Source organism: Carica papaya, chromosome 4 (genome assembly GCF_054855325.1).
Source record: "Carica papaya isolate Zhongbai chromosome 4, ASM5485532v1, whole genome shotgun sequence".
NCBI classification, from domain to species: Eukaryota; Viridiplantae; Streptophyta; class Magnoliopsida; order Brassicales; family Caricaceae; genus Carica; species Carica papaya.
In genome coordinates, this window is record NC_142312.1 from 16,850,707 (window position 1) to 16,863,503 (window position 12,797).

Genomic DNA, 12,797 nt, shown 5'->3' on the forward strand with positions numbered 1-12,797 from the left:
ATCAAAAAAAAAAAAAATAGTAATACGTGTAACCAGCTTCTATATCATCATTACACAATCTTTTCCCTATTCATTAGCAGAACAAGATATTGCTCTTCGTTCTCGTCTGTCTGATCATTAATTTTTTTTTTTTTTTGTAGGACATGTTTTTTCTTGCTACAGAGTTTTGAAGGAGTAGTACGTCCATACTTTTTATAACCCTTTTTTTTTTCTTTATAGTAATTACTACATGCATGCATGGACAAGTACTGCTTATAAATCTTTATTATTATTATTATAGGGTTTGTATAGTTCGACTTTAATGTGAGATGACAGATTAAAAAAGTAATCTTTTTCATTATTCCCACATAAACTCACACTTTTTTCTGTTTTCTAATTTGTATTGTTATATATATATATATATATATATAGTTACTTATTATGTTGTTAATTTGGAGAAAGAAATTAAATTTTATAAATATATTTGGGAATTCGTGTATAGTTTTAAGTCTAAATCTGATTTTATATATACTTGATAAATTCGGTCTATGTTTTTTTGTTGTATTGAGTTTTTTCTTTGAAAAAAATAGTGAAGACTTTTCTTTTCTTAATTATTGTTGTATATATTAGCAGTTGAAATTTTGGTTTCAGACGTCTGACATTTTTTTTTTTTTTGGCAGAAGTAAGTACCTCTGACTTTATATATATATTGATTTTAATTTTTCAAGAAATTAAGCTAATTACAACTCAACTATTGTTTGAAAGATAGCGAACATGTAATGGATTGAAATCTATGTAAAATTATTTTGTATTGCATGTAATATATTTCTACATATCAAAGCCCAAAGAATTACCGAGACATGAAGATTTACTTCAAGGCAAATAAAATTCCATCCTTATAAATCTTTCTAAAGTAATGTTTAAACCTTTCTGGACTGATAAATTTACAATAAAGACCACGTAAATTCATCAGCAAGACAATCTCTCTCGATGAGGTTAAATTTTATATTGTTTAATTTTGAGCCATTAAAAACAGTATAAGACTTTTCAACTTCAACATTATTTTTACTATGATTATCTTCATAGTTTCAGTTAACTTGCGTAATTTTATGAATAAAATACTTATAAATTTTACAAATAAAATCTAGAAAATGTTTTTTTTTTTTTTTTTTTTTTGAATCAGTCAATCTAAAACATAAAATAGAGAGTGATACCTCTTGTACCTTTAGTGAGTAAACATGTTGAAAGACAATATATTATGCAACATGCAATTAACTAGTAAGATAATACTGGTGGTACAAATAGGGTTAAAATTAATTGATTGGCTCATCTTAAATAGAATAATACAGAAGAGCAGATCATAATCTACGTACATAAACATTCATTAAAATTAAAAAAAAAAAAAATTAATGCTGTCACAATTTGGTGAACATGAACAACAAGATTAAAGAGTAGATAATAGGAAGATCATTAAGGTTGATAATATTGGTTAATGCAATAACCTCTGATAGATAGCAGTTCTCATGATATCTTCACTTATGCTTCCATCAGGAACTCTAATCACAATATCTTGAAGAACAAGTTCTTGAACACAGGAAACACTGACATGATGAATCTGAAAGTCAAGTTCTCTTAACACATCCATCATTCTTGCAGCTGGGTAGTTCATATCAGGAGACTGCACCCTAATCAGAGCTTCTGAGCCAACAATCTTAACGTCAACTTCAGTACTAGTTCCGTAGCTTTGACCTGCAGCTCGTGCGTAATCACCCGTAGATGATGTTGTGCTCTGGTTGTCGTAACATAATCTGGCTGCACCTCGGTTCTGGGATTGTGCTTGAAGTTTGGCTTCAAGTTCTCCAATTTTGGCCTTGAGTTCTTTGATGTAGGTTACTGCGTCAGACAACAAAGATGCTTTGTCCATTTTCGAGACGTTAGGGACTACTGATCTTAGTGCATAGAATCTGTTGTTGAGTCTCTCCCGACGTTGTCGTTCAGCTTCAACGTGGTTTAGAGGTGAATCTGAGCAGCCATTGACGGGCTTTCTTCCTCTTTTCTTCACCTGAACATTGAAATGGCCGTCAGAGTCAGAAGGGCCGGAATCTGAAGATGAACGCCCTAACCCGATTGTCACTTCTTTCTTGATTTCTCCAGTTGTTGTTGTAGTTGCAGGAAGAATTGCAGTACCCAGGAAAGGACTAATAATGCGACTAGCAGGAAGGTGATCAATTAGCTGTTGTTCAGCTTCATTTTGCCTGCAGGACAAGAAGCTGGGAATATCAGAATTAGCAAAGAGTGATTTGGCTAACTGCACCATGCCCCAGTCCTCTTTGATCATATCTGAAGAACCAAATTCAACAACTCCACAAGGAGTTGCGACACAGACCAAAGTCTGGATTCTATGAGCACGAGCCTCTCTAACTCTCTCACACTGATCATAAAGCTGTAACTCATGATCACCAGTTAACCAAAGAAAAGTCCCACAACTGAAACTCCTGCCAAGAATTCCACCATCTTCTACACCAAAAGTTCGACCCACTGACGACACAGTGTAATACCACTCATAGTCAGTCACATCTCCATCTTCCTCAAGTCTGTCCATCTCCATCTCCTCAGTGAACAGAGCATGGATCTCTCTGCTCAACTTCTTTCTCTCCAGATTAAACCCGAATCTATTTTGCTTTGACAGCTTCTTGCTGGCCTTAGTTCCACGAAAAAAACCATCACCCCATGATAAAGAGAGCTGGCCATTAGCATCCTTGCATGCTTGCCAGAAAATCGAGTAAACCCACCATTCAGGTCGGCTTTGCACGATGAACTGGAGACGTTGTTGAAGAGTAGTAGTATTCGTGGGTGAGGATTCTTGGCAGACTGACATGAGAGAAGACAAAGAAGCGGAGGAAACAAGATCTTCCATGCTACTGTATATTATTTTAGTATTTTCAAACTAAATATATATATTAACTTGTTGGTCAATTAGTACTGGGAGAGAGAGCGATGGATACCAAAATATGCATATGTAGATGATAAATAAAATGAAGAAGAGAAGAAGTGAGAATGAAGAGATGTTTGTTGGTTGTTCGGGGAACCCAAGAAACACAAATGGTGAGAAAATATAGAGGGGGGCGGAGGGATGATTTAATATTTAAAGCGGATGTTACGTTTAAGAGAGATGTGATTCACGTGCTAATCAAAGTTTACTGTAGCTGGAAGACCAAAGGGGCAGAACGTGATTATGATACATAACAATTCTTTCATTTTTAGATTGGGAGGATTCACTTCCCCTCACTGGGCCCCCACCTTACTCCTTCTAGAATTTTTTAATTAAAAAAATTATTTCCTTGAATTTTATTTATTTTTATTTTCACTTATAATTAACCCCAAAAATAAAACATAACATCTTGGGTTTGTTTTATACACCCATCTGCTTCTTTTATGTCAAATCCAAAATTGACCTTAAGACATTATCTAACAATCATCACCACTAATACCATCAAATTAATTAACACCATACAATGGACTAAACCACATGTACATATATATTAAATTGGGTTCATGAATGGCATCTAGAAAAACATATCTTGTCAAATTTTAAAATAAATAAATTCCAAAGTAAATTGTCCACTCATCATGGAGTGTTTTTTTTTTTTTTGAAAGGAAATTTAATATATAATAAACTCACACGACATAAAAAAAAAAACAAAAAATTAAAACTGACTCTTTGATACGAAGGGAAAAAGAAATAATAATTAATTTAAATTTATTAGTTTATTCCACAGAAGGTTAATTAGGTATGCTTATCATACCTGCCCAGGATAATTTCAATATATTTATCTATATTTAATACATATATATATATATATATATATATACACACACACACATAGAGAGGGGGGAGAGAGGGGGGGGGGGGGGGGGGATAGATTATGCAAAATAGAAAAAAAGAGTCCGACATATACATATATATATATGTGTGTGTGTGGATTCTTGAGGTAGAAAGATATTGTCATTAAGTAAATAGAGATATATATATATATATATATCTATACGCATATATGGCCATTATCACGTTATAATTTAACATTAATGCCTAAATTTATCAATGATTTTTTTTTTTTTTAAATTATTCACCCGTTATTGCTCTGGGAGGGATAAAGCCACGTGCAGAAATGAATTAATTTAGTCCATAATTGATTTCGTTTTTATCCTTTTTTTTTTTTTTTTTTTTTTTGGGGTTTAGAGTAAGATTACTTTTATCCTTGGTTATAATACTTATTCATGATTTTTTTAATCAATGTTATGCATAGCTACCTACCATTAATCTATATAAATATAATAATATTCATTCTGGGATATGTTATATATATATATGTGTGTGTGTGTGTGTGTGTGTGACTCAGTTAATTTTTTCCCATGCAGCAACTGAAAAGAATCATATCATTGCTGTCTTTTGATGCTGTGCGAGATCATGAGTAACGAATAATTCCCTATAAAATTATTACCCAATCGTACTATATATGTATCTGATGAATAATTGTCAGAAAAATATTATATTGGTTTCTACTTCTTTTTTAATATGATACTAATTTCAAATTTATTTAAAAAAAAACTGTAAATTTAAAAATAATAATTTAAATCCAAAAATAACAAATTTAGTTTTAATCTCAGTACAATTCCAGCAGTAAAAATTTTGACGTACCAAGCGTAACTCGGTCTTTTACATTCTCCAAACAAAGATTTTCGTATTTAAAATACATATTAAAGCAAAAGAATAACTTTACATGAAATTCTATTCGTCTGCACATATATAATGAAAGGAGAAAAATTCAACTCCATGATACTACAAAAGGGTAAATTAATATAGTTTAATAACTTATAGTTTAGAGTTTTAATGATCCACCATATGTAGTCTATTTTAATAATTTTCTGCATTAATAGTTTAACTAGCAGGAAGATAATGTAATATCTTAAGTTCAAGACGCAAGAAAAATATGGGTCTTAAAAATTTTTGATATATGAATGACTCATGCTACAGCTTTCATGATTGAAAAAGCTCAATAAAATAAGATCTAAATAATATTTAAAAAATTATAACTAAATATAAAATTAAAATATAATTTTTTATAAAACAAAAATCAAGACTACAGTAATATTTGGAAGTTTGTGGATATTAAAATTTTCGTAGAAATTAATCTCAAATCACACACACTCACATAAAGTAACGAGTAAAAAAAACACAAGACCTGATTCGCCAGAGATGTCTACATCCACGGCAAGACCAAGAAATTTTTTTTCCACTATTATGAATAAGTAAAACACATCAAACTAGTTGGACAGTAAACCTTTATATATATAAAATACTAGAGTTTTATCTAGAATATTTTTAGAAGATACTGGAGTATTTTAAAAATATATCCAGAATCAAGTGACATCAACAAATCTTTTCTTTGGATTGAATTTTTTATATCAACATCAATGAAAAAAAGTAACCATCTCATTATATTGTCTTGCAAAAATGCCTCATAGAGCACAATTAAGTATTAAATACTCTAACCAGGTTTAGGTAAGTGCCTAAACTTACTAATCAGGATCTCCTTGGTCATCATATCTGCAGGATTATGATAACATCCAACCCCTAAAATAAATAAATATATATATATGTGAAAGGTAAATAAAAACTAGAATTTGGATTTAAATTAAAGAGTTTTTTGGAGGTTTATTTAATTTCAATGACTTCAATGAAAACAAGTAAGAAAAAAGGAAGGTGAAAGTATAAATAAGTGGAAGTGGAAGGGGGCAAAAAGAAAACAGGGAACGAATGGTCCTGATCGAACCTTCTGAGAAGATCAATGGCTGAGTTTTTATGAAAAATAAACAACCCAAATCGAGCTAGTGAGATCCAATGGTTGCGGAGGACGAGTATAAAAAGGAAACATTTAGGGTTTTTCTTCATTTGGGAGAGAAGTCAAAAAAGAGAGGGAGAATGAGATAGGAGCCAATCGGGTGAGAGAGAAGGGAAAAGGTTTGTTGAGCGGGGGAGCCGAGAGAAATAGAGGAAAGGAAGATAGAGGCCAGACAAAAAGAAGGGAGAGGGGGAAAAAGAGTAGTCGAGCAGGAGAGTGAAGGGAGAGCCGAGAACAGCCACTGCAAGGGAATAAAAGGAAAGAGGAGAGAGGCAGAGGCGGGAGAGTGGTGGAAGTGAGCCGAAAGAAAGAATGAGGAAGAGGAACTGGCTCTAGATGTCGTGCGACGGCAGAGACCAATACGAGTAAGGTAAAAAGGTTCTTTTTTCGTCTTTTCTTCCCCTATTTTCCTTTAATCTTTTTCTATTTTACACTAACTAATTTTTAGGCGTGAAAATCATCATTCCAATCGCAAACAAGCAATGGAGCAGTAGGGTGGCCGAGAGGAAACCATACGGAATCGAACTGAGGCTGAAACGCACCATGCCATGAAGGTAAACTTCTTTTTGTGTGTTTTGGTTGGTGGTTAAGTGACAGGGAGCAATGGTCGGTGTCGGGTTGGTCACGCAAGCTCAGCCTGGCCCTACCTATTCGGGAACAAAGGAGCCTTCTTCGGGAATGGGAAACCGGACCACCAATGGAAGTCGAGGGGCCTTCTCAGGGATAAGGACCCAATTCACCCATTTAGGAATCCGATTTGTCGCTCGAAAAGTTGAAAAATCTTCCTCGATTACGGGAATCCAATCCACCGAACGGGAAGTCAAAAGGTCTTCCTCGGGTACAGATCTTAATATTTTCGAGTATACTGTTGGGTTGTCATTAAAACCCGTAATTTCGGTTAAATTAGTTTTTTTTAGTATTTAAATTATATTAATTAATTTGTGTTGTGTGCGTACAGGGAATTAGGACGCTTAGGTGGATCCAGAAAGATTGCGTAGGAGTGTAAGTATTTCTGATTCTGAACCTTGATTACAATTTTTGAATTTTGCATGTATTTTATTAATTTTATTTCTATTTTAAATTTTGAACGGATACTGACCCAATTTTCGATGAGGAACAGAACCTTAACCTATAACAAGTGAACCTAAGCTATTGAAAATTATTAGGTGATGGAACTAGAAAACAAATCCAAGGACTAAAAAATACTTGAACTGTGATGAGAAATGATTTTAAACCTAAAAGAAATTACTAATTAATTAGAGGGTTGAAAAAGAAAATAAAATAACATAAGGAAATAAAAATAAAAAAGAATAATTAAGGTTGTGAAATGTTGTTAAATAAAATTTAAGAGAAAATATAATAAGAAGAAAGTAAATAAGAAAACAGAAACGAGAGGATGCGAGTGATTAGGGTATGGACCAGAATGCCTTTTCATTTAACCTGAATCGAGAAGGGAGTGTATGTGTATGGCTGAAGTTCAGCGGGCATGGTAAAACTGCACATGGATAGAGTTTGAAACCTAATCCAGATGTGGATAGGTGTTTATGAGTGTGGATCACCTAGAAAACATACCTGTTGTGGCCATTGTGAGATTTTATGCGTGTGCTATTCATGCGATGGGGGGGGATCCATTTTGCCTCTCCTCGATGATGATATAAATAGCATCGCACGATGAAACCTTAGAATAATTTTTCGAGGGTATATGTGATTTTTCATGTGTATGTAGTGTATATTTGAGGTTACGATTGATATTCGAGTGTATATATATTCTTTCGAGAGTATGTGATTATACTTCGAGGATTGTAAATGATATTCGAGTTAAATTCTGAAATTCGATTAGAAACATGTGAAAATGGAGAAAATAATAAATGAATTTTGCTTTGAAACTTTACTATTGTATTTGTCTCATATTGTGTGTTTTGCATGAAATCTTATCTGGGTTGAAAGGATAGAAATACTTATTGAGTTGGTGAAATTCATTAAATTTCACCTTGATATTTTTTAGATGAGAAGAAGAGTCAGAATCGCTGTCAGATGAGTAGAACCTGCAAAAGGGTTCCTGGTTATGTACATTTTGTTCATATTCTAGAAATTTTTATTTTGTTTTGTTAAACTCTAAATTTAACCTCATGTTCTATATATATAACTACTGTATATATCATATGGATGCTAGGTTGTATGATAATATTTTAGCTATGCATAATGTATATTTTGTGGGCCGATTGCATGAGAATGGCATGAGTAAGAATTGCGCCTCATATCGAGTTTAGGGTATTATAGGTGGTATCAGAGCCCACGTTTCCAGAACCATCCCTTGTGCATGAGGTTTTAAAGTTTAAATGTGATTTCTTGTAACTTTTGGGATGTTAAAGAGTAGGAATGTTTTAATTCATTCTTTTCTAGATGTAGGGTTGTAAGATGAAACATGGACGAACTCCACTGAAGCAACATCCCAATTATATTTCCTTACAAAAACATATTAATCAGTTGTACGACATGGTAGAGGTGCTTATTAATTAGCCTAGGGAAGGGATACCTGATCTTCCCCTAGTATCGGCTCCATATAATCCAGAACCAATCGTTATGGATCCAGATTGTCATAGAAGATTTATAAAACTTAATCCTTCTGCCTTTGCTAGTACTAACAATTTCATTGAAGTTAAAGGATGGTTTAAAGTAGTTGAAAAAATATTCTGAGTTTTGGGGGTGATTTCTGAGTAGAAAGTGATCCTGCCTACATACCTACTTGAAGGTAAAGCTGACCACTGGTGGGAATTCAGATAGATCATTTTACCTACTCCTATCACTTGGGAACGGTTTTTGGGGGTGTTCAACACTGAATATTTTCCCGCACACCTTCGACATCAGAAGGAGTTGGAATTTATCCAGTTAACTCAGGAGAACTTGTCAGTAGTTGAGTATGCTCGGAGATTCACTGAATTAACTAGTTTTGCTCCAGCAATTCTAACTGATGAAGAACATAGGGCAGAAAAATTTTAGTGGGGGCTATGCCTAGAAATTCAGGATTCTCTTGCAGTTCTAGGACTGAATACCTATGATAAAGTTTTGGAAAAGACAAAGATAGTAGAAAGCAGACTTAGGGGCTCATCCTCAGGATTAAGTAGTTCTAGAGTCCCTGTACCTCCAAAAAGGCTTACTCTAGTATTTGGTTCACAATATAAGAGGCCTAGAATGATAACAAAAACATTTCCTAGACTACCATCAGCTCCTGGTAAGGCACCGACCTGTCGTACTTGTGGAAAGAATCATGGTAATTAGTTGTGCGATCGTGTCACTCGATCCTCTTTCAAGTGTAGTAGTCAACAACATCTGATTCGCAACTGCCCACTTATGAAGGAACAGACATAAGCTCCAAGATGGGGGTGAGTGTATACCCTTACTGCATCAGATGCTGAAAAAAATCTAGACATCATCCAAGGTATGTATCATGTCTCTAAAAACTTAGCTAGGGTGTTAATATATCTTTGTTTCACACACTCATTCGTGTCTCACACTTTTGCACCACGATTGAGTGTTACACTTGTTTATTTGAAGCACATCTTGATGATATCCACACCAGGGGCGGATGTATTACTTTCTAATGTTATATATAAAAATTGTACAATAGAGATAGCTGGTAGGGAACTAAAGATAGACTTGGTACTTTTGGATGTTAGAGATTTTGATATAATTATAGGAATGGATTGGCTAGCAGCTCGCTATGCGACTCTAAACTGTCGTAATAAGAAGGTTGTATTTAATATTCCTAATGAAGAGACTTTTACTTCGTAATTGAATGGTGTCATTTATAATATATTATAGTTATTTAAGTTGTACAATTTATTAAATCTAACATGTGGAGGTTGATGTGGTAGGTGATAAAAATAACGAGATTGATTTTTATGATGTGTTGGTGGTCCGAAAATATCCAGATGTATTTCCTAATGAACTTTTAGGGTTACCTCCAAACCATAAAATAGAATTCTCTATTGATCTACAACCAGGCACTCAACCTATTTTTGTTTTTCCTTATAGACTACTAAGAGTTGAAATTGAAAAGTTGAAGAAATAATTAATAAAACTCTAAAAGAAAGGATTCATTCGCCCTAGTGTCTCCCCTTGGGGCGCTCATGTGAAATTTGCCAAGAAGAATGATGGAACCAAATGAATGTGCATAGATTACAAAGAACTCAACCGGGTCACCATCAAGAACAAATAACCTTTCCTCAGGATTGATGATCTTTTTGATCAACTGCAAGGGGCCCAAGTCTTTTTTAAAATTGATTTACGATCCGATTATCATCAGGTAAAAATTAAACCTGAAGATATTATCAAGACCGCTTTTAGGACCAGATATGGCCATTACGAGTTCTTTGCCTTATCGTTTAGGTTGACGAATGCCCCGACGGTATTTATAGATATGATGAATCAGATATTTGAGTACTAGTTAGATCAGTTCGTTATTGTATTTATTGATGATATATTAATTTATTCAAAAAGTCGAGAAAAATATGTAGAACACTTGAGACGAGTTCTGAAAACCTTAAGAAAAAGAAGCTATATGCAAAATGGAGTAAATGTTTATTATGCCTTGAACAGATTGCCTTTTTAGGCCACGTAGTTTCCAAGGACGGAGTATATGTAGATCCAACAAAGGTTGAGTCTATAATGGGATTGAGACGTCCCACTACTTTGAAAGGTATCCACTAATTTTTGGGTATGGTTGAGTACTACCGTTGGTTTGTGAAGGGATTCTCTAAGATTGCAACTCCTCTTACTCGACTTACAAAGAAAGATATTAAGTTTTAATGGACTCCAAACTATGAAAATAGTTTCAGAGAGCTCAAAAATTGACTTGTGACAAATCCAGTATTAGCTATACCAAGTGGGTCAGGGGATTATGTAGTATACACTGATGCATCAGGTCAGGGTTTAGGATGTGTGTTAATGTAACATCGTAGAGTCATCGCCTATAGATCAAGACAATTAAAGAACCATGAATAAAACTACCTGACTTATGACTTGAAATTAGCTGCAACTGTACATGCTCTTCAGATATGGCGTCATTATCTGTACGGTGAGACATTTGATATTTATATTGATCACAAAAATCTTAAATATCTCTTCACGCAGAAGAAACTGAACATTCGTCAGCGTAGATGGATGGATCTTCTTAAGAACTACGATTGCAAGATATCCTACCATCCAGGGAAAGGAAATGTGGTGGCTGATAGACTGAGTCGCAGCACCTCCTGTATGATCGCAAAACTAATAGCTTCTGAATGAAAAACTCTAGAGACTTTACAAGAATTACAATGGGTTGTTCACAAATGGAGAATGTATATAGACAGCTTGAGAATTGAGCTAGTATTGATTTAGAAAGTTAAAAATGCTCAAGAAACTGACTTAGCTATAAGGACTTTGAGGAAAAAAACAAAACAAGGTTTAAGATCTAGCTTCAGAGTTCATGATAATGGGTTACTTCGATTGAGATGAAGGTTGTGCATTCTTGATAACCCAAACTTGAAGAGACTCATCTTAAAGAAAAAACATAATTCTAGGTTTACCATACACCCAGGCATCACTAAAATGTATCAGAATGTACGACCTCGATATTGGTGGAATGGAATGAAGAAAGACATCTCTAAATTTGTAAACAAATGTCTCACTTGTCAGAGGATCAAAACCGAACATAAAAGACCAGGGGGATTAATCCAACCCCTTCCAATCCCAAAATGGAAGTGACAACACATCACTATAGACATTGTGATGGATTTGCCTAGAACCAGGTTAAACCATGATACTATTTGGGTGTTAGTGGACATATTTACGAAGTCAGACCATTTTCTACCAATAAAAGCTATTGACTCTTAAGATAAACTTGTCTAGTTATATATTAAGGAAGTGATTAGACTTCATGGCATTCTGATGTGAGTAGTTTCAAATCGAGATGCTCATTTCACCTCTAGGTTTTGGACAAGCCTTTAGTAGGCCTTAGGCACCACCTTATCTTTCAGCACGACATTTCACCCACAAATAGAAGGACAAATGGAAAGAACCATCCAGATATTAGAAGATATCTTAGGGCTCATATAATAGAGATGGGACAAAATTGGGACGACCATCTACTATTGATTAAATTTATTTATAATAATTATTATCAATCCAGTATCAGTGTAGCTCTATATGCAGCATTTTATGGCAGACTTGTAGATCTCCAGTATATTGGGAAGATATTGGGGACAAAAAATTAATTGGACCTGAATTATTATAAGAAATTACATCAAAGATTGTCCTAATTAAGAAAAATCTTCAAACCGCCCAAAACAAACATAAGAGTTATGCAGACAACCGTAGAAGGGGCTTAGAATTTGAGACAGGAGATCATATGTTCTTGAAGGGCCTTATGAGATTTGGAAAGAAAGGTAAATTGAGCTCTTGCTTTATTGGACTGTTCAAAATACTGGAGAAAATTGGAACTATTGTTTACCGATTAGTATTGCCACTAGAGTTTGCTAATGTCCATGATCTATTTCATGTGTCCATGTTACACAAATATCATCCTGATCCATCACACGTAATTCAGTATGAAGAGATTCCTATTGAGGAGGATATGTCATATCTGGAGATGCTCATAGACATATTGGACAAACAAAAGCGAGTATTGAGGAACAAGACTATTCCAATGGTCAAAATACTCTGACGACATCATTCACCAATGGAAGTTACTTGGGAGACTAAGGACTTGATACGAGCTCAATTTCCTCACATACTATAGAGACATATCAAATTTAAAGGAAAAAAGTTTTGTAAGGAAGAGAGAATTATAACATCCAACCCCTAAAATAAATAAAAGAATATGTAAAAAGTAAATAAAAATTAGAATTTGGATTTAAATGAAAGAGTTTTAAAAAT

General features: G+C 34.1%; 1 protein-coding gene across 1 annotated transcript; it reads right to left on the minus strand.

Moving 5' to 3' along the window:
* Positions 1-1,272: 1,272 nt before the first annotated feature.
* Positions 1,273-3,102, minus strand: LOC110808831 (transcription factor bHLH14-like). Its single transcript, XM_022034448.2, has one exon. The coding sequence runs from the start codon at positions 2,894-2,896 to the stop codon at positions 1,469-1,471; it is 1,428 nt and encodes a 475-aa protein (XP_021890140.1). The 5' UTR covers positions 2,897-3,102; the 3' UTR covers positions 1,273-1,468.
* Positions 3,103-12,797: the final 9,695 nt, after the last annotated feature.